Source organism: Lepus europaeus, chromosome 11 (assembly GCF_033115175.1).
Source record: "Lepus europaeus isolate LE1 chromosome 11, mLepTim1.pri, whole genome shotgun sequence".
Taxonomy (NCBI): domain Eukaryota; kingdom Metazoa; phylum Chordata; class Mammalia; order Lagomorpha; family Leporidae; genus Lepus; species Lepus europaeus.
This window is the reverse complement of record NC_084837.1, coordinates 70258059-70281608: the sequence shown is the minus strand read 5'-3', so window position 1 is coordinate 70281608 and position 23550 is coordinate 70258059. Positions and strand designations below refer to the sequence as shown.

At 40.8% G+C, this 23550-nt stretch overlaps 1 protein-coding gene across 1 annotated transcript in view; it reads left to right on the top strand.

The window, feature by feature from the left end:
* FBN1 (fibrillin 1) overlaps positions 1 to 23550 on the top strand; it is a 259408-nt gene that overhangs the window by 126867 nt on the left and 108991 nt on the right. The window contains exons 6-10 of the mRNA XM_062205862.1: positions 885 to 1082; positions 4807 to 4932; positions 12539 to 12664; positions 17816 to 17974; positions 22953 to 23138. Of these exons, the coding sequence (XP_062061846.1) occupies positions 885 to 1082; positions 4807 to 4932; positions 12539 to 12664; positions 17816 to 17974; positions 22953 to 23138 (795 nt within the window). The remainder of the gene's footprint in view (positions 1 to 884; positions 1083 to 4806; positions 4933 to 12538; positions 12665 to 17815; positions 17975 to 22952; positions 23139 to 23550) is intronic.

Genomic DNA, 23550 nt, shown 5'->3' with positions numbered 1-23550 from the left:
AGTTAAGTATCTATGGAAGAAGATAGCAGATTTTGATCAAAGATAGCATATGATATACAGTGTAACAATATACCTACAGTTTGAGAATGTTTTTGATGAAAAAAATTATTTGAGAGTTCAATTCAGAACTCCAACATAGGTGGAAAGTACCTAGTGACTTGAATCATCAGTGCTGCCGCAAAGGCACACAGAGGAGCCGTTTCGGCAGCTGAGCAGCCAGGACTCGAACCAGCACTCAGATGTGGGATGCTGGTATTTCAAGTGGTAGTTTAACGACTGCACCACAATGCCAGACCCTGTACGAGTAAATTTCTAAAGATATTTTTTGTTCTCTTATTTATTTTGCCTTTGAAATATGATGGACCCAGTCTGAAAGAAACAGACAACCAGTTTTTCTGTTCAAGAGGTGCAAGTCTTGAAAATTCTTTGCTTTCTTCCACCTAAGTAACAGTAGGCTGTAAATTCTGTGTGGGTTGGGATTCTTTTCTTTTTGTTGTTGTTTTGTTGTTAAATCACTGAAGCATCTGTATCAGGCTCAGAGGCTGAATCAGTATGGGTACTAATAATGTTTTCTTTAGGGAATGAGTGGATGCTAATATATTTGCGTGGCAATTCATAGTTGTAAAGAGTTCTTCACAGCTCATCTGATCTTCATACTGGCATTTTCAAAGTGGATAGGAACCAGGGTTTGTAACCTCATTTTGCAACTGACAAAGCAGATTCTGAGGTAGAATTGGCCAGCCCAAAGCTTTCCCGGTGTACATTTCTCTGCCTGAAACCTGTTTCTTAGACGTGGAGTCAAGCAAGATGGAACCTGGCAGTTCCTCTGTGTGGCGGTCCTGGCCCTTCTGGACTTTCATGGGATTTTTATTCTTCATTTTCAGATTATAGGACGGGCCCGTGTTTTACCGTGATCAGCAACCAGATGTGCCAGGGACAGCTCAGCGGGATCGTCTGCACAAAAACTCTCTGCTGCGCCACCGTGGGCCGAGCCTGGGGCCACCCCTGTGAGATGTGCCCCGCCCAGCCTCACCCCTGCCGCCGCGGCTTCATTCCAAACATCCGCACGGGAGCTTGTCAAGGTAAGCTCAGGCCGGGGGATTATTAATGGATTAATTTTACTTGCTCTGGAGAGCTGTTCTCTGGTGAAGTTGAAGAGAATGGAAAAGCAGTGTGAAGACTACTGCAGAGTCTCGCTGACTGCCTGGTATCCAACGCAGGCATTAGGAGCATGGCTCACAAGAGAGCAAGTGCCTTCCTGGGTTTTTGTTCACCCCAGTTTCCTCTTTGTGACCCCAGAGGTGTCTTCTTGTCCCTCTGACTCCAGGGTGATGGGAGGCTGATTACAGAAGAGCTGTGCGTTGTAACAGTGCTGTGTTGCAAACACAAGGCACGGTTTGTTATGTTGCTTGTTTTTCTTCATTCAAAACTGTTGGCGTTCCTCTCTTTCATAGGTTGTATTTAATTGACCTGAGGGAAATTGTTCTCTAGACATTTGACATGCCACATTATGTTTTTTTTTTCCTTTTTTTTTTACAAGTCAGAAATAAATTAGGATTGGTTTCACAGTTTTAAATATCCCCAGATGTCGCCTGCTCGCTGCTGCTTCTGCCTCCAATAGAAGCCCTTCCTCTGTTTTTGGCTTTTACTCCTGTTCTTCCAGCTGTACAAATTCTTTTATTGTCTGGCTGTCTGGCAGGAAACAGGAGGAAGTGAACGGAGGCAGCGCCACACTAAACTGATAGGATTGAAAACTCCCAGGCTATCTCTGTTTCCGTTAGACGTCTTCAGTACTTTCTTTTTAAAACAAGTTGCAATATTTTCAGAAAAGTCAACATATGCCTTTCCGAGGCAAAAAGATAGTAATTTGGCTTTGTTCTATATGCTAATTCTATGGTTAACATGCAGTGAAACAGAACTTGAGCTTTGTCACTCAATTCTATGGGTCTCCGTTAAATGCTTATTTCAAAATTCCACTTCTAATATTGTTAGTCCTGGCTCCGTCTTCCATGAACAACGTGCAGCTCCTTCCTATGCCTTGAATGTCTCCTTCCGAATGTCAGGAGCAGCCAGGAAGTCATTTTGAAACCCTAGAACGATGAAGGGGTAGATTGTAAGATTTTGTAAAATTAAGAGTAAGTTCATTGCCCCTTTGCTTTGGTGCCTTTTGATTTTTCTCATTCTTAGAAAGTCCCAGTGAGTTTTGAAGATTTTGTTGGCCTTGGTGTTCTGAGGTTAGCTAATAGCCATGAACTTGCTGACAGTGACCAGAAAGCAGGACCTTGAGTTCCCAGCTGCTTGCCCATGAGTCATTGTTGGAGGTTAGGGCGCTAACAAAAATGCGGGAAAGAAAGGAGCAGAGAGAGGGAAGAGCTGCTTTCTCTTAGTGTACTATTCATTCCATACAATCTAGATTTTTCCAGCATTTGTTTCCTGTCCCTTCCCAACTGTACTATTCAACATCTGGGCCAGGGCCGGGGGCTGGGGGCGGGGTGTTGGGAGGAAGTATTTTATAAGAAAATTTTGAAAACCCATGGAATCAAAATGGCATTATATTGCTACTTTGAGATTTTTTTTTTTTTTTCGATTTTTGATGGGCTTTTTTCTGGAGAGACTTGGATCATCATGGGACTTTCTCTCCTTGCTGCTGCTTCCAGTCCTGAGACAGATGCAGGGACTGTGGGCAAATTGGTTGATAAAGGAGCTTATTCTCCAGAATTGGAAGACACAGCCAGTGGAGAATGGCCCCATGTATATTTCCTGTTGGCTAAAACTCACGATCCATAAGCCTACTGAGTTTTGCCTGCCTGTAAAATCTTATAGTTAAATAACATTTTAATAAACATATTCAGTGAATCAAGACAAAACTTTTGTTCTAAGACAAAACTGAAAAGGGCTATAGAACATAATCTAATTCTATCTCACTGTAGCCATTCATCTGTGTGTTAGCATATTCCATTTAGAACAGTAAGATGGGGCCAGTGCTGCAGCGCAGTGAGTAAAGCTGCCGCCTGTGGCTCTGGCATCCCATATGGGCACCAGTTCAAGTCCCAGCTGCTCCACTTCTGATCCAGTTCCTTGCTAATGCACCTGGAAAAGCAGCAGAAGATGGCCCAAGTACTTGGGCTCCTGCACCAAGACCAGGAAGAAGCTCATGTCTCCTGGCTTTGGATTAGCCCAGCTCTGGCTGTTGGTGGCCATCTGGGAAGTGAATCAGTAGATGGAAGATTCTTTCTCTCTCTCTCCCCCCCTCCAACTTTGCCTTTCAAATAAATAAATCTTTTAAAAAAAGAAGAACAGAGCAATAAGGACACTTTTACACTAAAATACACGGTTACTATTTTAGTACACCTTTTACTGTATGTCAGGTTTTCTAAAGGACACTGGTTGAGATCTTACAAACAGCTATTGCTTTATCACTTCACTCCATGAAGAGCAAAGCTAAAGAGTACCCTGGGCTTGTAGATTTCTAAAAGGATGCTCCAAATACAAGAAGAAATGTTAGACTCTTTCCTTGGGGGTTCTTTGTTAAGTGAGACCTGTCTGTGCCATGAAGAGTAAAGAGAATGAACATGTATTTTTACAGTCTTCATCACTGCATGCAAGCGAGCATGGGATGATGAATTTTGTTCATGGAAATTTAATATAATATTCAGGGTTACTCAGAAGACCACACATTAGTCCTTAGGTGCTGGGGATACAGTAATGATGCAGTAGGGATACAGTTCCTGCCCTCTGGAAGCTTAAATTGAAGGAGATTTAGTAAAGGACGCAGACACGTATCAGGCCAATTGGTGGTTAGTCCTATAGGAAAAACCAAGCAGAGTGAGAAGGGTGGTGACAGTGGGGGGCCAGGTCTTGCTATTAGACTGTCCAGGGAGGGGCTCACAGCTCACATGGCATTGGAACACAGACCTGAGGGATGGGCAGCATGACCCAAGCACCTCTCCAGAGCCAGACTATTTCAGACAGAGGGGCCTCCACTACAGAGCTCTGAGGCAGCTGCACCCACGATGTACCTGAGGAGGCCAGTGAAGTGGGAGAGGGCGGCAGAGGGAGGAGCAAGGTCTGAGAGCAGGGGAGTTATGTAGGACTTTCTAGGACTCAGCATGAACTTGAGCTGGGAAGGGCATGATCTGAGTTACCCTCGAAAGGTTCCCTCTGGCGGCAAGGTAAGTCTGCAGCCGAGACTGTGTCTTCGCCTGAGGACCTCTGTCACTTCTTGGCCTAAGTTTCTGATTTATTTAATTTTTGCATTGCAAGACAACTTTCCAGAATGGGGTGAACATTTTCCACTTAGTGGATATGAAAACATTGACTATCATGTGTGGTCAGAGAGACCTTAAGTAAATTCTATTTTAACTGAATTGTTCAGCATAACTTTTAAAGATAGTTTCATTGTGGAAATATATTGCATTTTGATTTTAAGTATTTATCTAGTTATTAATGTCAATCTGGAGATAAAAATGAGGCAGTGAATAATGAATGCCTTGCACATTGCTGCTTGTAGTTAAATGCACAGAAGTTAGTATAACTATTCTCTTCTGGATGAGAAAATATGAGAGGTGGGAAATTAAAGAATATTTGTACTTCTTATAGAACATTATGGACCAAATTGTTTGAATAACATCATTTATTTACATAATGTCATTGTGAGATGTAATTCCTCTCTTTGTATTCCAAATATTGTGCTAGACAAATAACTCATTGATGTAAATATGGTAATGTAATTGTGGATAAACTATCATATTTTCTTCTGCAATGAATTTTATGTGAATCTTTCTCTCTCTCCTAAAAATCTGACAGATGTGGACGAATGCCAGGCCATCCCTGGGCTCTGTCAAGGAGGAAATTGCATTAATACTGTTGGGTCTTTTGAGTGCAAATGCCCTGCTGGACACAAATTTAATGAAGTGTCACAAAAATGTGAAGGTAAGAACTCTCATGCTTTGCAGTCAAGGGAAGTGGGGGAGGGTAGGCCAATTTCAGCATTAGTGACAAGCTTGTTTGTAAAATGTTCCTAAGTTCTTCTGTCTTTGTCATCCCGGTGGATGTGTAAATATAATATTCTTACCAAGAATAATATGTCTTTGTACTATTGAACCAGAAAAACCCTGCAGCTTTTTCCACTTTTATAGACCCAAAATAAGAGGCCCATCTGAGTCAAATTAAATATTAAAACATGAAATATTTTTCAACCAATATTTGGTTGAAAATGTTCAAGACACTTTTTTTTTTTTGCATAGTCCTAGAGATGATTTTAAATTTTATTTTTAGATATCGTTGAGAATGGTATATCTTCTGATGTTTTCCTGGTTAAAACATGTAGTTCATTCTTTTGATCGGGTTGGAGGAGTGAACTATTAACTCTTACCTTTGTGCTCCTAGTGGAAGCTTAGTGTTTTCTTTCCTGGGGGATGATATATCCCTATTAAATGAAAGTCTTTCTAAGGCTAGTCAAAAAGAAAAGTAACTTGAATGATATTTTTATATTTGCATTTAGTTTACAGATTGAGCTTCTAAAAATGTATGTACAAAGGATGTGTTCATATTTGCCACTACTGCTATTTGCCAAAAAGAGGCTTGGCTTCCAAGTTCAACAATAATTCCTTCACCAATGGGAAAGGTTCAGAAAGTAAATAGGCAAGTGGCAGACTGTCTTTTTCTTTGATGAATGCATGTAATTTATCTATGAGAATGTCTGACAGTAATGTAACTGCATTCTCAAAATTACATCACTCAGGAGAGAAAGCTTTGTCCTGTGTTCTCAACTCATTCTACCTGGGGTGATCTGAAGTTTGATTTAGATGCATGCATTTTTGTTGAAAACAGTTGCTGTTTATTTATATTCCTAGACCCTACAGATGAGGGATAGTTCATTCTAAGTTATTTGTCTAGGCTTGGACCTTTAACCTCAATTGGTTGCCACAGTATATCAGACAAGTGAGAGCTTTAAATTTAAGGTGCAGTTCATAAATTACACGTCAGACATTGAATATCTGCTTACCTCAAAACTGAATAATCTAATTCTGATGGAAATATCTTTATGGGTCAGAGTTATAGATTTGAATTAATAGATTATTAGTCATCATAAAATTTATAATTGACATTGCATCCTTGAACTTATTATAAAGAGTTAATTGAGGTAGCTACAGAAAATACTGTGTGCTTTATGGAGTTTAAGTTTCAAAGAACAATTACATTGATCCTCTATGTGCCAAGATATTTTAGAAGTTGTATTATAGATCTAAGTTTGAAGCAGAAAATGTTGATACTGAAAGGAGAAAAGAATTATGCTAATTTCACATTAGAAATTAAGGAACTGTGTCTTGGATATGTTAAGTGCCCTGTGAGGTCATTCAGTAGTGCTAAATTGTACCTCTTTTGACTCACATTCTAGTGCTTATTGAGCTGTATTATATTTGTCTTTTTTCCAGATAAAAGCCATTACCTTTGCATTAGCAGCTAAATTTTCTGATATTTGGGACTATTTAAAATATTATAGTATAGATTTTCAGGTATTATCATGCATGCCTTTTTATAACATTAATTTAATAGGCTATTGTGATTTATCCTATGCAAAATCCACATCAACAATGAATTGTATCTTAAGTCTTTAGGTTTTCTTGGTTTAAAGTATTCGGCATCAAAACAAGTAGTCAGCTTCAAGATTAAGGGCAATACAATCCATATGACTTGTCTGGTTTGTGTTTTGCTTTTTGGAATTATGATAGCTTCCAGACTGAATTGGAATTGATTTTATATCTTGCTTTTCACTCAGACCAGTTGGTTAACAGTCAAGAATGGTCTATGGGTGTACACTGGTCAGAGAGTTCAAGACTGATGCTCAGATTGAAAGAAAAAAATCATTATATTAATACCAATGAACCTATCATAGTGGTATAGCTAATAAACCAAATAATTTGGTTCAAGAATTATTTGATCTTTTTCCACACAGTTTTTTTTTTTTTTTTTCCCAGCAACATATTGGGATCAGTAGCAAAGTAAAAACAATGCTTTTCGCTAGAATTCTTTTTTTATGGGCCGGCGCCGCGGCTCACTAGGCTAATCCTCCGCCTTGCGGCGCTGGCACACCGGGTTCTAGTCCCGGTCAGGGCACCGATCCTGTCCCGGTTGCCCCTCTTCCAGGCTAGCTCTCTGCTGTGGCCAGGGAGTGCAGTGGAGGATGGCCCAAGTGCTTGGGCCCTGCACCCGCATGGGAGACCAGGAGAAGCACCTGGCTCCTGCCATCGGATCAGCACGGTGCCCCGGCCGCAGCGTGCCTACCGCGGCGGCCATTGGAGGGTGAACCAACGGCAAAAGGAAGACCTTTCTCTCTGTTTCTCTCTCACTGTCCACTCTGCCTGTCAAGAAATAAAATAAAATTAAAAAAAAAAAAGAATTTTTTTTTTTTTTACCTTTGGTATCTACTGTGACATTAAATGTAGGTGCTATCTTTTTTTCTGTATTGCTTGTACTCTGGCCTGGAAGCTAGTTTGAGTATTGTTGACCTGTCTTGCTTTGGTAGTAAAGTGATCAGCAAGTCCTCTGCACACCTCAGTGAGCTGAGGCCCTTCTTCAACTCCCTTCCACTTTCCAATATCAGTACCTAGCTCTGGGCATAGAAGAGTCTCTCGAAGGTTAATACAGAGAACCCAGAATATCTGGCGCATACTACTGTACTGAGAGGACAAGAGGTGCTGTATGTGCTTTAGGCAGATAGTTAGGTGTAACAGTGGAGTTCTTTGTCCTTGTGAAAATAGTTTTGGCATCTGTGTCATTACTTTAAGTAGATTTTTAAATGTAGCTTCCTTTTGGCTTGGAGAGGAAGTCCAAGTATTTGGACTTGTTTTTAACAGGGCTTTTTACAGTATTTATTAAAAAAAAAAAAACCATTTCAATCAAATTGGCATTAGCAAATTCTCAAGATGCTAACCGTCACTACCTCAGATGCAATAATTATTTTATTCTGATTGCTTTTCATGAGAACTTCCATTTTGCAGAATTCTGTTTTCCTCCCTAAAATCTCATTTTCCCCAAAACTTGAAAAAATATTGTGGATCAAATTTTTTAATAAATACATACAATTTTAATACATTTTAAATGCACATTAACCAGATGAAGTGATTATGTAGCAGTTATTAAACTTTCATACATTTAAGAAGAAAAAGATGGGAGATTTATAGCTGTGATTTGAGAAAAAGGGAAACGAGAGTTCATGCCCACCTTCTTTGTTGATTTTTCCAATGACTCTAGAGTATACGCACTGAAAGAACACATGAACCTTTTCCCTTTGGAAACCCAGCTCATATTTGCATAGGTTACTGTGGAAGGAAATTAAGAAATAAAAAGTGTAATTAAGGGATTAAGTTTTATTTCTGGAAGAAGTCCCTTGGATTCCTAATTAACCACTAATATTTTGGGATTTAGATTATCGTCAGTCCAGCCTTTAGCAATTATAATAGCCCTGCATGATGCAAAGGACCTATTAAAAAATGCAGCTTGTGAGTGCGTGCACTCCCTACTATGCCAGCTGAAAAACTCAAGACTTCCCCTTTCCGAAATAATGGCATATTAATCAGGTGGCTGCTTGCTATTGGCAGCTCTTATCCTCTCAGGCACCAGTGAGAACTCCTAGTGGGCTACGTAACCCACTGCCACAGGTGGGGCTCCATCCTCTGCAGCTGGTTGCAGACCCTCGACTCTTGCTGCTGGTGGTAATTGGATACAACGAGTGGAACAAAAGCTCAGTGGTTCAGGCAACAGAGTCCTGACCCCTGGGAGTAGGGTAGACCATACTGATAAAGTCCCTAATCCTCTTCATGCTCTTAGCCAAGGTAATTACCCTCTCTGAGTTACTTCAACTGTCGAATGAGGCAGTTGAACACGAGAGTAGACACCTAGAGGTTCTTTCCAGTCCCCAATCCAGACTCCATCTTTATACTTATTATTTTCAAGTTGTGATCAGACAACCAGTACTGCAGGAATAAGAAACCAGAAGAGCTGGCAAAGACAGAGTGACTACTTGGTAGTACAGCTGGTGTTTTCCTGCACATGACTAGAAGAACCAGCTTGTTGACTTTAGACACACATTTTATGCTGGGTTGAATTTGTATAGCAGAGACAGAGCTAACCTCACCAGCTCAGGGGCATTCTTAATCATTAGTTCACGTTACTTTTATACAACTGCCACACATTTAGCCTGCTTCTTTTGCTCACTTGGTTAGCAATCTAGACAGGCAAAATCTGGTTAACTAGCTTGCCCTTTCAAGTGCACGACCTTGGATGGAGCTTCTGGATAGCTGAGTGTCTCGGTGGTGCCTGCCCCGAGACAAGCTCCATACCATCTGCCCTTCATGCTCCTTCCCCTCCTTCTGCCAGAGACCCAGGAGAGGGCAATGGTCTAGAGAGGGAATAATACCCAAGAAGCACAGATGAGACGGGGGAGTAGAAAGCAAGAAAAGAACAAACGACAGGACAGCTGACACGGAGAGGAGGGACCTGCCCTTTGTGTTTCTTCTTAGGGTCACAGCAGGAAGCTGTGAGGCCACTGCAGCTATCAGGGGATAGCATCTTCCCAGCAGCTCCAGTGGGGTCTAGAGCGCAGAAATAGTTCTTTGCAGCCAGGCTGCACTCCCCAGCAAACTTCCCTAACTGATCTGCTTGTATAGCTGCCATTTGATTCGTTACAGAATTACAGAAACTCTAAAAAAGCCACTGTTCTCAAGCTCTTTCTTATTTGAAATTCCTGAAATTCTATCAAGAGGAGATAAACAGATTGTTAAGAGCCCATAAAAATGATAAATTAATATGAATGAGTTTCAGAGTGTGATTCCAATTCAAATACTTTATTCCTCCACTATCAGATACTGGTAATTAGATCAGAAGTCTTGCTTTTAGCATCGGGAAGCAACAGGACTGAGAACGGGGAGAGCAGAAAGCAGAAAGGCACAAGTCGCTTGAATGAAAGGATGTGTCGCCAGGAGGGAGGCATTGGAGGCATTCAGTCATCCAGGCACTTTTTCAGATGTCACAGTTTGACCTTGTCTGTTTTATCCTTATCTGTGTGAAAATTCAGGAAGAGTGCACTGTGACACATGCCTGCCCTGTTGACCTTTGGAGGGAGGCCTGTGAGTGGGGGCTTTCTCTGCCACTGTGATCTCTGACACTTTGTGATGAGCCTCTCTATTCTCCTTTCCGTTTTCACTCATGCCAGCTTTCCAAAGGCCTCAGGGTAATGTGGGAGTTATGCCAGGGTACCACAGAGATGGAAATCAGAGCCCATGAACTTACCTGTATTGTGTTGGTTACATGCATTGCCTGGCTCTCAACACATGTGAACTCTCATTATTATTACTTTTGTTAATTGTTCTTGTTGAAGAAGCGTCCAAATTTAACCGAGCTGCCATGTGAAAGATATTTTCTCCATCCTGCTAAAGTTAATTTTGCTTTTTAAAAAACTTACTGATATGTATTGTCATGTCACCTCTTTGGATAATGATTAACATTAAGTGGCCAGAGGAGCAGTCATTTATAATAACATATTGACAAAACAAATTTTAAAATAAAAATTTTAAATATTGTATCCTTATACCGTCTTTGATGAGCATTATATGACTGAGACATTAACTTTGAGGGATTCTTGGAGACAGGTACATTCTTTTAAATACCTTTGTACTATAATTACTATCTTTCTATATGTGGAAATGAGGTTTGAATCCAGTATACATGGATTTACTTGTTTTTTTTTTTTTTGTTATTCCTGTGCGTGGTGTGTGTATATGTATGTGTATGTGTGTGTGTGTGTATGTGTGTATGTCTGTTTGTCTATATGTGTGTTAAGTAGAAGTGTGGCTGGAGAAATACAGAAGGATTCATGTTTAAAAAACAGTCTTAATATTCCTTAATATTCCTTGAGATATTCTTCTATTTCTAGGAATTTGGGTGCTGCCCTTGCTGAATTTTCTGCCTAATATTCACTGACTCCAGTGAAATTTGTATCTGTCAGTATAGAATATGCACCTTTACCATTATACAAATTTGCAATGACAGTGCTGTTTATGTTAGCATTGATTCTAACATAAGCAGTGAAATATTGTTTGGCTTTGCCTGATGCCTAGCATGGAAGAATGGTGACTTTGCATATAAAAAGGTTAAGCTACATACAAACAGTGTCACTGCTGCGTTTTTGATGAACAGGGTGAACTTGAGTCTTCTGATAGTTGAATCCGGTTCCCCTAGAACTCTATCTTGTTTTATAAATGAAGAGCGGTACTTAGGAGAAGAAGTGTTCTTATTTTGAGGTCACAAGCCTTTCTGACTTTCAACAGTATCAGCTTGACCATCCAGTTCTCCTAGGAGGCTTAGGCCAAAGCGCCTCTTCTAGGTCAGTGTAGAAAGCCCTGATGATCTTAGAGAAAAGGCCATGCAGATTCCCTGGGCCCTGAGTTCATTCAGGGCTACACAGAAAGTTCGAATTTCTTCTTTCCCCTCCTGATGCCACATTTATTGACAATTGTCAGTGTGTGATTTGGATTCTTGCAAGACTTACCTTGAAGGACTTGGTTAGATGTGTCTTTAAAAGAGCTAACCCCAAGTATGGACTCCATTGCATTCCGGATGTTTATTAGGGATGTTCTTGGGATGTACACCCATAGAAGAGAAAGAGACACAAGTGTGCAGATGACAAAAGTGAGCTATGGTGCAATGCAGTGACAGCCTTAGATGACTGCAGAAGAAACTGGGGCATTGGAGGAGGCTTCAGAGTTGTCCCCCACTGGGTGAAGAAGAGCAGACATTCCTCCTCCACAGTTGATCATCCAGTGTGTGATGCCTACGAGGGGTGTGGATGTAGGTGAGGCAGCCTTCTAAAGCCTTTTCAGGCAATCCTAGAAGGGCTGAGCCAAAGGCAGTCTGCTGATGCACTTCTGGCATCTGGGCCAGCAAGTCTTTCCTGAAGAGGGAATCTTAGTGGAGCACTTAGTGTCCATCTTAATTCATTCACCAACCCCACAGAAAACCATTGTGGTGGTCATTTGGGTGCCACTGAAAAACCAAGTGGTACTCTCTACCCAACTTTGCCAGCTTTTAGCTAGCACTCAGACCTTAGGTATTCTCAGTAAGACTTCGGGATCTTTGTAGAAAATCAGATTGAAAAGAATTGCAGGAAATTATACAGAATATACAATAATCAGCAGGGGAGTGTAAACTCAATGCAAAGCATGGAGAAAACAGGAAAAAGACAATTTAAAAAAATAAATTACATTCAGAATATTACCAGGTTGAAGTTACTTAGGTTTGAGGTACACAGTTTTAGATTCTCAAGTGATTTCTTTTGCTCGGCTCTTGAAAATTTGGTAATCCCCTTGTTCAGTCTGTGTTGAGAGAAGTACTGTTTGAGCTGACTATCCTCTGTGCAGCTTTTATTCTGGCTGGTTTTGGGGGGCATGCTTGGACTAATGTCACCTCCAAATCTTTGTCCTGATGAGCAGTTTTGTACCATGTTTTATAATCACTGACACTCTTCCTCGTGTTCCAGATATCGATGAGTGCAGCACAATTCCTGGTATCTGCGATGGGGGTGAATGTACAAACACAGTCAGCAGTTACTTCTGCAAATGTCCCCCTGGTTTTTACACCTCTCCCGATGGTACCAGATGCGTAGGTGAGTTTGATTACAAACAGCATGCGTGATTTCTGTGTATCACTTCTGTGCTGGGCATCTTTCTAGACAAGTTTGTTAAGGGAGACACAGAGGTAAATCACTTTAGGTAAATCCTACACTTATGGAAATGGGTAACACAGTTGAGCACCCTCTTAAAGAGCAAGGGCACCCTATTGTCTTTCTTGGTTGTTGTTGTTGGTGGTGGTGTTTTTGCCTTCCACAGGTCTTCCATGAGACCCTACAAATAACCTCAGTCTGTAAGTTAACCTTGCAGTTGTGCAGTGTCAGACCTAGGCCATCCCTGATAGCTTCATCTTTAACCCCACTTTCAGGGGTATCCAGGGCCTATGTTAATTGGGGTCTGAAGTTTTGCAATAATCTCTTAATTGGTCTCTGTGCTTCCTGGCTTCCCTACAATCCATCTTGTCAGATTTATCTGCCTAAAATATTGCCTTGACTGAGTAACACTGCTGCTGAAAATCCTCTGGTAGTTTTCCATCTAGACATGGAAATTAGTCTTTTACTATCTGTGTCCAGTGAATCCTTCACATACTGTAAAGCCCTTTGGGACTGCTGGGGCTAGGGAAGGGGACAGTTAGAAAGGGGGAGGGCTGAGTGGAAGCAGTTCCCACCTTCTCTCCCTCGCTTCCTCCCACTCAGTCCAGACATGGCAATTCCACTCTCACCTGTTGCTGGTATTGGGCTTCCCTGTAAGCTATCAGTTAAATATGGGATTTCGTTATTTAAGAAAAGATATGACAACTGCTGGAATTAACTATTGTTAAGACTTCCTTCAAAGTCCAGAATGGTAGACTAACACTTGAGTTCCACCTTGCAATCCATAACCCAGTAGTTAATGGGCTTCACTCTAACTCCCTCCCAGCCTTCCTCAACCATGGACACAGTCCCAGCTTCTCACACGGAGTGGGCCATTCACTCGGGTTTCTTCAGGCTTTTAAGCATACATGTTGCTCCACTGAGAGTACTCTCCTTTTGTTCAAATCCCCTTCATGCTTCTGCTCAGGGTCTGTGTCTTTGAAGATACCCCAGATCACCTTACTGAAAGCAATTTCCCTCCTACCTGGGGATATGTCTTTCATATATGACCTCGTAGGGAAATTCTGTCTGTTTTGTTACATTTCCTAACTAAGTTGTAAACCTTTGTTTGAGATTAGTAGCTGCTATCCTTCTCTCTCTGGTGTGTACTACATGGATGTTTTCTTGCACATAGTAGGCACTCCGTGGATATTTATTGAATGTCAGATCAAACAATTCATGATTATCTCAGCGAAGCTTGGAAGCCTGTGGTACACAGCCTTGGGAAAAGATGAATGCTATATTATGATGCTGTTTCTGGTCCATATTTTCAAAAACTCCCAGCTTCACATTTTCACCACAAATTTCAGACCAAAGTTGAATTACACTTAAAATTCCAAATTTCTTTTTACTTATTTATAATAAATGCTGAAGGAAGTCTCTCACAGAAGTACAGCCGGTGAGAGAAGTGTATCTGGGCTTATCTCTAGAAACAACAGGGTTGTCTGGGTTGCTTGTTTTTCCAGGATCTGTCATAGACACAGAAGCTGCAGTGAAAGAACAGCAGGTGCAATTTATATAGCGCCCTTTTCTTCCTCCTTAGCACATGGCAGAGAGGCTTTTCCTGACTAGATAGTCTTTTAAACCCTCAAAGAGAACCCAAAAAACTACATTAGAAGTATTAAAATATAATTATGTATCTGATGGTTTACATTTTATAAATTCTTTCTTGTTGTCAAGTCTATCTAACATATTACAAAAAGGGAAAAGGATGGAGTAGGGAGTTCAGATTCAAGGATCACCTCGTAGGCCTGAAATGTATCTAATGCCAGTGATCTGACTTAAAGTTCACAACAGCACTGTAGATGGGAAGACTGAGAATTAGAGAGGTATGATAAATAATTTGGTCCAGATGGGTAGTAAGTGAGAATCTGGGATTCCAAGCTGAGCCTTTCTGAGCCCAGAGTCTAAATTCTGCCCATGAACATTGGTGCATTAAATTTTCTCTTGCCATACCCCTAAGTAGGCACTGCTTCTCCTCCCTTGGAATGTTATTGTGCCCATAATTGGCAACTTGCTGTGTAAAATGATCCAAGTGACATTTTCATCTTCCAGCACTCACATTTCCCTCCAACCACAGAGACCCTCAATATTATCCCTAGTGGCACGAATACACAAACAGTTCACAACTTAAAAACCAATCCAGTGAATCTAACTATCAGAAAGCCCCAGATGTGGATAGTGGCATATGGTATCTTCCATGCAGCTTTCTCACCAACCGTGAAATTCCAACTACAGTCTTTGTCATCACATTCTGACACTCTCTGACCTCCACAGCCCCAGCACTTCCTCTGTCCTGTAAGTTCTTAAGGTATTTCATTGTTCTGTGAGCTCCCTTTGGCATTTTACCTTGTGTAGGGCTGTCCTTTCGTTGGAGTGTGCTCCGTTGCTTCAACTTCAAGGGGTCATAAAGGTGTCCTGTCCTGAGTCTGGGTTTTACAACTGCTTGCTCCTGATTGGACACAATGATGTTAATGATTTCTTAGGAGAGACCAGTGGAAAGTCTAGAGTGACCTCTAAGTGCCTAATTAATCCATAATATCTTTGTTTTGATATAATGTGATTTCTGGTTCCTGAGACAAAGGGGGAGAAAAGAGGAAGCTCTCCTGCTCCTTTTCTGCCAGATGTCTTGCCGTGGGCAGATTTAAAATAGATTAAGATATCTGTGTCGCCTTCTATTCCCGTGATGTACTGCAGATCCTCACATTCTCCTTTGTTGGCGCCCGTGGATCTTCAGCTTATTCCAAAGTCACCCCTTTCCCTCTGTGCAAAGTGAACCAGACCCCAAGTGGCTGCTTTCCCCCCGTGTGGCACTGCTGCAGAATGAGCTGGGAAACTTCAGGCTGGAAGGCACCAGGGTTCAGTCTTCCCAATGGTCTGATGTTCATGGCTTTTCCTTTCCTTCTTTTTTTTTTTTTTTTAAAGAATCCATGTTTTCTTTAAACTATAAGTTGGATAAATTATTGTGTATATTTTCCACAAAAATTCTCCTTTAGCAAGAAGAGAATTGAGCAAAGTGATTGTTACATATGCAGGTGCTATTTGTAAACCAGAGACAACCAGTAGTCCAAATGCAATTTTTAATTTTTTTCAGTTCCAACATCCACAATTTTGGCCAAGAGTCTCGTCTCTGACCTAATGGTTTAACATATTAGTCTATCAAATGCGCCGTAATATGGTCTTGTAATTAATTTACAAAATAATAGGCATTAGCCCATTAAGAGTTTGCCATTGGCAGCAGCAGGTTCCAGTTTTGCTCTAAAACATAGGTCATGCTGAAAATTATATGTACAGATTTCGTAATTTGGTCAAGTGTTTACACTGGGTTTTGACCACCAAATTTATTTGAAGCTGGGATATAAGCCAGATTTGAATGTCTCTTCCTATTCTTAACAGCCTTTGGTTTCCATGCCCAAAATATGTACTACATCCCCAGTATGTGAGCACTATGGCTGGGGAGCATTACAAATCATAGTGTTGGAAGCTCTATTCCTCCACCCTCTTTGCAGTGGTAGTGCCACCCGGGGCTTCACAGCGCACGCTTGTCTGAACCCCCTTCTCCAATCATTTATCCTGCACTGGGCTGGAAGAAAACTTATTCTGCTTCTTTGCTGAGACCATGAGTTTGACCAGAGGTGCAGGAATTGGAACCACAAAAAATTTCTGGAAAGCACATTTATACTTGGTAGTGGTTTTAAGTACTTTTCAGAAATAATCTTGTATCCTTTAATGCTGACCCATAATTTTCTTTTATGGTTTGTCTAGGTTTGTTTTAGTCTTCTTCATTCAATGTTAAGAATTTTCATGATTCTAAACTAACCTTATTTTTATTTTATTCCACTGTATTAATTTATCAAAACTTTCAAGATTGGAGGCCTTGTTTTCTTAAGGGTGATGTAAATGATAACAATTATAGGTATGATCCTCTGTGAGCAAAATTGTTTTACATTCAGACTTAAAGGAAACATCATTAATTTTTTGACTGTAAAATGTTCTTTGTTTTATAAAAGGGTTTACTGCTTTTATCCCTTTAAATGGCAAACATATCTAAATAATATTTTCATTGCTTTGTTTTCATATGAACTGCCTAAAGATATGTTTTGCCTGAAGAGTGTTATACTGTCAATCTATGTCAGGTAAATAAAGGTGTTTTGCACCTTTAACCTGCCTCCTTATTTGCAGAGTAGTAGCTCAAAGACATATGGGAAATTAGAGTTTTTCCTGTGTCACAAGCTTCTTTGGGTAGCCCAGAGTTGTACTACAGTGTGTCAGATGTTGTCATGACAGTCAGGCATGATGTAACCTAATAAAAGTGATATATAGAAGTGTGTCTTGCCGTGTTGCTTGAGATGATACCTTTCTGCCAAAAAATATCCTTCTAGAACTTTTGTATCCTATAGGACTAAGAACCAGAAATTATGCAGATTTTTAACTTGTAAATAATGAATGCCTTATAAAATTTATTAGAGCCCCAGATCAAAAGGAAATCTTGATTAATAAGCATTGGATCCGACTGCAAAGTGGCTCATTCCTTAAAAAAAAAAAAAAAAAAAAAAAAAACTCACAAGTCTGGCTCACAGCTTCAGACTGAAAAATAAGAAAGAGATTTTTCAGAATGAAGATTATAGCACAGGGTTAATGTTGTGTTAAAATACATTTATATAAACATTTGCCTAAAGTGGCTCAAACTAAGTCGTTTGAAAACCGAGGACAACGCAGTCTGTCTTCAGTAGAGACGTGTCTCTATAAATAATTAACTGTCACCGCCAGTGATTTTCTTAGTCTCTCTTTTTCTATGGCACATATGGTTTTAATCATTCATTGCCACCTTGGGTATGGAATGTAGGACTTTGGCCAAGTGCACCAGCTTGCAGGGGCAAAAGGTGTGAGACAAGGCATTTCTGACTGAGCCTTGTTCCCACGCAACTTCCCTTCCAGGGGCAGAAGTGTGAGTGAATCCTGCCATAGGCCACATGTGAAGTGTGGAGGTGCTGAGGCGGGGGGTGTTGACACAAGTCTGATCTCAATGACGTGTGTGTTTCTTTGTTCTCTCAGACGTTCGCCCAGGATACTGTTACACGGCTCTGGCAAACGGGCGCTGTTCTAACCAGCTGCCACAGTCTATAACCAAAATGCAGTGCTGCTGTGACGTCGGCCGATGCTGGTCTCCAGGGGTCACTGTTGCCCCTGAGATGTGTCCCATCCGAGCAACTGGTAAGAGTCCTTCCAGCTGTCTGCAGAGGATCCCAGACAACCCTCACAAGCCAGAAGCAATGTGCACGATGCTGTTCTAAGGGAAATCTGAGTCAATGAATGGGATTCCAGAAAATGGAATAGGTGGCAGAGAAAATGGGGAAGACATAGTGGTCTACACAGAGACCTGCTTCCTCCTGCTTATTACATTGAATAGCAGTGAACAGCTTTTTAGGAAGCAGGTGTTCTCACTCTCATTTGAGTCCTCAGTGGCTCCCAGGTATTGTTCTAAGCAATAGGATAACTCAGCTCTCCCAGAGCTTTTCAGGTGAGTTGTTTCTTCTGTACTTAACATTTTTTTTTAAATATTTGTTTATTTTACTTGAAAGTTAGAGTTACACAGAGGCAGAGGCATGGAGAGAGAGAGGTCTTCCATCTGCTGGTTCACTCCCCAATTGGCTGCAATGGCCGGAGCTGCGCCGACCCAAAGCCAGGAGTCAGGAGCTTCTTCCGGGTCTCCTGGACAGGTGCAGGGGTCCAAGGATTTGGGCCATCTTCCACTGCTTTCCCAGGCCATAGCAGAGAGCTGGATCGGAAGGGAAGCAGCTGGGACTTGAACTGTGGTCCATCTGGGATGCTGGCACTGCAGGTGGTGGCTTTACCCACTATGCCACAGCACCAGCCCCTCCCCCCCAGTTCAACTTCTAATTCTTGTTCTTTGTAATAGCTTTTGTTTACTAGTTATATTATTTGATTAAGTTCTTCTTGCATCCAGTCTGAACATTCCCAAATTCAATCTGTTTTTTTCCCTAAAACTTCTGCCAGTTCAGGTCCTTGTTCCCCATTCTGCACTCCCACTATCCTTGCCTGCTGTTAAAGACTCACTCAAGCTTGACCTAATCCATGACCATCCCGAGATAACCACAGCTGGGGAGGCTCCTTCCTCCTTCTGCTCCCATGGGTCTGGTTTCTACTATTGCTGTAGCACAAATCCCCTTTGAATCCTTCCTTGTGCTTATGTGTGTGCTTGTGTTGTTTTTGCACTCCTTAATAAATCCCATTAGAAGTTCTCATTCATCATTGTAGTTCCATATAAGCTTTTCTTGCTTTTCTGTTCTTTTCTTTCTTTAAAGATTTATTTTATTTACTTGGGGGGGGGGGCAGAGAGAGAGAGAGAGAGAGGTCTTCCCTCTGCTGGTTCACTTCCCAAATGGCCTTAATAGTTGGGGCTGGGCCAGGGTGAGGCCAGGAGCCAGGAGCTTCCGCTAGGTCTCCCACATGGATGGTAGGGGCCTAAGAACTTGGACCTTCTTCCACTGCCTTCCCAGGAGCATTAGCAGTGAGCTGGATCAGAAGTGGAGCAGCTGGGACCCGAACCAGCACCTATACAGGATGCCGGCATTGCAGGCCATGGCTTAACCCACTATGCCATGACACCAACCTCTCCCCATGCTTTTCTACACTTCAATAGTATTTAGCAAAATTTTGCTAAAGGAAACATTCAGATGGAGTGAACAACTTTCAGTGCCATCTTTCCCACCAATTTGAGCTAAACACTGGGCTCATCAATCCCCTGAATCTGTTAACTGTAAAGTGTGTTTAAATCAGGGGATTTAGCAGAGACTATAAATGTAAGGTTGGATAAATGCAGAGTTAATATTAATAGTTTAAAATGTGCTATTCACAGAATGTGAATTTCCGTCATTATGGGTTATAAACCAGCCCACAGATGTTGCTATAAAATTTCTGTTTATTACTAAAAATTATATGTGTGGATTAAAGAAGCAATAAAATCTTTACATATATTTTGACATATACAAGTTACATATCTTATTTGAGTTGCTCATTGTCTAAAATGGCCTAAAAATAGAACCCACCCTCTTTAATTCAGTATTTCCTAGATCACTGCTGAGAAAGAAACTGACTAAATACTAAGACCCATGACTTGAGTACCAGAGAATTGCATTTTAAATGCGTGTGTTAGTTCAGGAATCAGCAACACTGATGTGGCTTCCTTCTTGTGTTGAGAACTTGAATAATGGAGAGAGGACACGTGCAGGAAGATTTTCCTGGAGTCAGATGGAGCAGAAGATCTAGTTCCTGTGTGTAGCTTTGCAGAGAGCTGATCTCCCATGTGTGTTACTGAGAGATGCACAACCCTGATATAGGCCCAGGCCAAAACAGACTAAGAGAAAACTAATTTGCAGGTAGATTTTTGCTAGCTCAAGTGTTCTGGGAGCAGGGCTCTGGGTTCTTAACTGATGGAGAGTGGTGATGAAAGATTTTAGATTGGTCAGCTTTTCCTTCTTAACAAAATTAGCAGCATCACTGAGCTAAATGTTGGTGGGCAAGAAGAACATCAGCTAAACAAAATTAGCCTTTGCTTTCTGATCCTGAGTATAAAGGGGCTTATGGGAAGGATTAATCTGTAGGAAGCAGGCAGGAGTATAAGATCCAGTGTGAAACACTTTCCTGGAGAAGTTAAGACTAATTTAATGGCATTCTGAAAGTAATATATCCACCTGACTAGCAGAAATTCTAATCAGCTGTGTAACTTATTTTATACAAATCCTAAAATAATTTAAAAATAAAGATTGAATTGGTGCTTACAAGTACTTGGAAGCAAAGAAAGTACCTTGATATAGTTGTGATTCAATTAAATCCAACACATTGTTAATGAAATCGTCTTACGTACAGCTTGCAGGGCGAGGATGAGAGCAAGAATTAGCCATGCATTAGATGTGATCCTCGCCTTTAAAAGCTGCAGTCTTACTGGCAGAAAGTTGTGGAAGAAAGTACTCAGGGAATGGTGTATGTGGCATGTCAAGGAAGAATCACCGTGGTTTGACAAAAGGGAGTGTAGCATCCTGAGTCAGGGGAGCATTAAAAATGTATAAATGCTTTCCAAATTCAGTCAAGTACTACGAATCTCTTTAGGTTGAAATTCCAGATAAATAATACATAAAATTCATTAATATATTACTCTGAAAACACAAATTTGAACTGAATTGTCAATGTCAAATGTGGTTGGAGACATTTTAGAAATGGATTAGCAAGTATCAACAGGGTATATCCTAGCTCAATGTATTTAGCCACGAAGAGATGGGCAGAATGTCCTACAAGGTTGGCCTCTGAATGTGTTTTGGTAAGACATATTACTGTATCTTAGAAAAAGTTGAATTTTAGTCCAAAAAAAAAAAGAAATATTAGCTTCATTTTTATTGATGACTGACACTAGTGTAGAAACTATCTGTGGGAGAATAATTGTATGTACTTATAATAATAAGATTATCAATATTCTGGCAAGAGATAAAAAAGGAAATTTAAAAATCACATGATTAGCTTATTTTTCAAAAAGGAACTGTGACAAAATCTGGCTATTTGTAGAAACATGAGTTAAGTAAAATATATAACATGAGTTAAATAAATACATCCCCCAGAAAAATAGATACTGTTTTAACACATCTTTTCAGAAACCCAGAGAAAATGTGTCACAAGTCTACAGATGACTTACTCTAATAAAGACCCAACATTGTGGAAAATATTGGTCAACCTAAAAATATGTAGGGTACAGTGGGTTAAGTCTCCGCGTGGAACACCCACATCCTGTATCAGAGAGCTGGCTGTCGTCCTGGCTCCTCTGCTTCAGATCCAACTTCATGCTGATGTGCTTGAGACAGAATAGATGATGGCCCAAGTGCTTAGGCCCTTGCCACCCATGTGAGACACCCATATGAGTACCTGACTCCTGGCTTATGCCTGATCTAGCCTGGCTGTTGAGTGCATTTGAGGAGTGAAGCAGTGGATAGAAGAGCTTTGTCTTCTCTGTTTCTCCCTCTCTCTTGTCACTTTTTTTCAAATAAATAAATAAATCTTTTAAAAAATGTGTATTCCTAAGGAAATAGAAGGTTAAGTTAATATGTGCCAAGTCAGAGCATCATTATGGAGCATTAACACCAGATCTGCTCCTCACTGGTAGCCTCCTCCCCCGTGGGCTGCTTCTCCATCTATTTGTTGTCTTTTGCAAATAGGTATTCCTCAGAGCCCTGGCTCCATATTCCCTTCTATTTACCATCCATATTTTTTGAGATAAACTCATCCATCCCATGATTTTAAATACTGCTTTTCTTCTGATGACTCCAAAGCTTCTATTCAGCCGTAACTTTGCCTCTAGGCTTCAAACTCAGTTACATACCTGCTCTGTGATATCACCACTTGGATATCTGTTATCTCAAAACTCATATGTTCAAAATGGCACCTGGCTTCTACACACCAAACCTACCCCCACCACAGGTTTTCCCATCCCACAAAAGGATAGTAACATTCATCCCGTTATTCAAACAGGAAAACTAAAATTCATTCTTGATGTTGTATTCTCTCAGCTCTAACATTTACTCCTTCACCACAAACTATCTGTTTGTCTAAAAAAATGCTTCCTATCTGACCACTCTTGCCAGTTCCATCACTACGCCTCTAGTCCAGCCATGGTTATCCTTCCCTGGTCTTCTGCAGAAACTTTCCTGCAGTACATTTTCCATGTATCAGTAAGAATGAGCTCCTGAGACTGTTCATCTGATCACCCCACCCCTGCCAAAGACCTCTAGTGGCCTCCTGTTGGATACAAAATAAAATCCAAGCTTTTTTTGTACACTCCATGGGGGCCCCATGGGATACCCAAGTGGGACTTGATGGAGAAAGTGGCATCTTATGTTTAATGGAATGAATTTTGTTAGAAGTGGAGACTTCCCAGGTTTTGAGAGAAGCATGTGGTATACAATTTGGAGGGTTTGTGTTGCTTTTGAATGATCATTCCAGTTTGGTTATTGTTATAGGTATTAAAAATGGGGATAAAGTCAGTTGTTTTTTTTTTTCTTTTTTTCCGATAGAGGTATGTGGTTTGAAGATCAAATTTATTTAAAGACTATTGAAAAAGAGTGACTTCTGTGGGCCTATCACATAGGATACAGCTCAGCGATTGTGTTGTGTTGTGTTTTTCCAGAGGATTTCAACAAACTGTGCTCTGTCCCTATGGTCATTCCTGGGAGACCAGAATACCCTCCACCACCCCTTGGCCCCGTTCCTCCAGTTCACCCTGTTCCTCCCGGCTTTCCTCCGGGACCTGCAATTCCAGTCCCTCGACCACCAGCAGAATATCCATATCCGTCGCCATCACGGGAACCACCACGTAAGAATCCAGAAGTCATCTGCTAGTTTTCATACATTGGTCAGGTTAAGGATTTTTGTTTGTTTATGTTGCTTTAGTAATTAAATACATTTATCAATTATTTGATTGAATTTTTAATTTATGTGGTGTTATGTATAAGTTTCTTAATTTTTCTATTGCATAGAGAAAAATGGAAGGCTTTCCTATTCTCCAGAGATAAATGTCCTCTTTTTATTGATGTTTTCAAGTCAAATATAGGAGAGTTAGGGGAGAGTTGGGTTTTTTTTTAAAAAAAAAACCCAACACGCTTTTATTTAATGAAAACAAATTTCATAAAGGTACAGCTTTAGGAATGTAGTGGTTCTTCCCCCCACACCCACCTTCCCACACCCACTCCCATCCCATCTCCTACTCCTTCTCCCATCCCATTCTT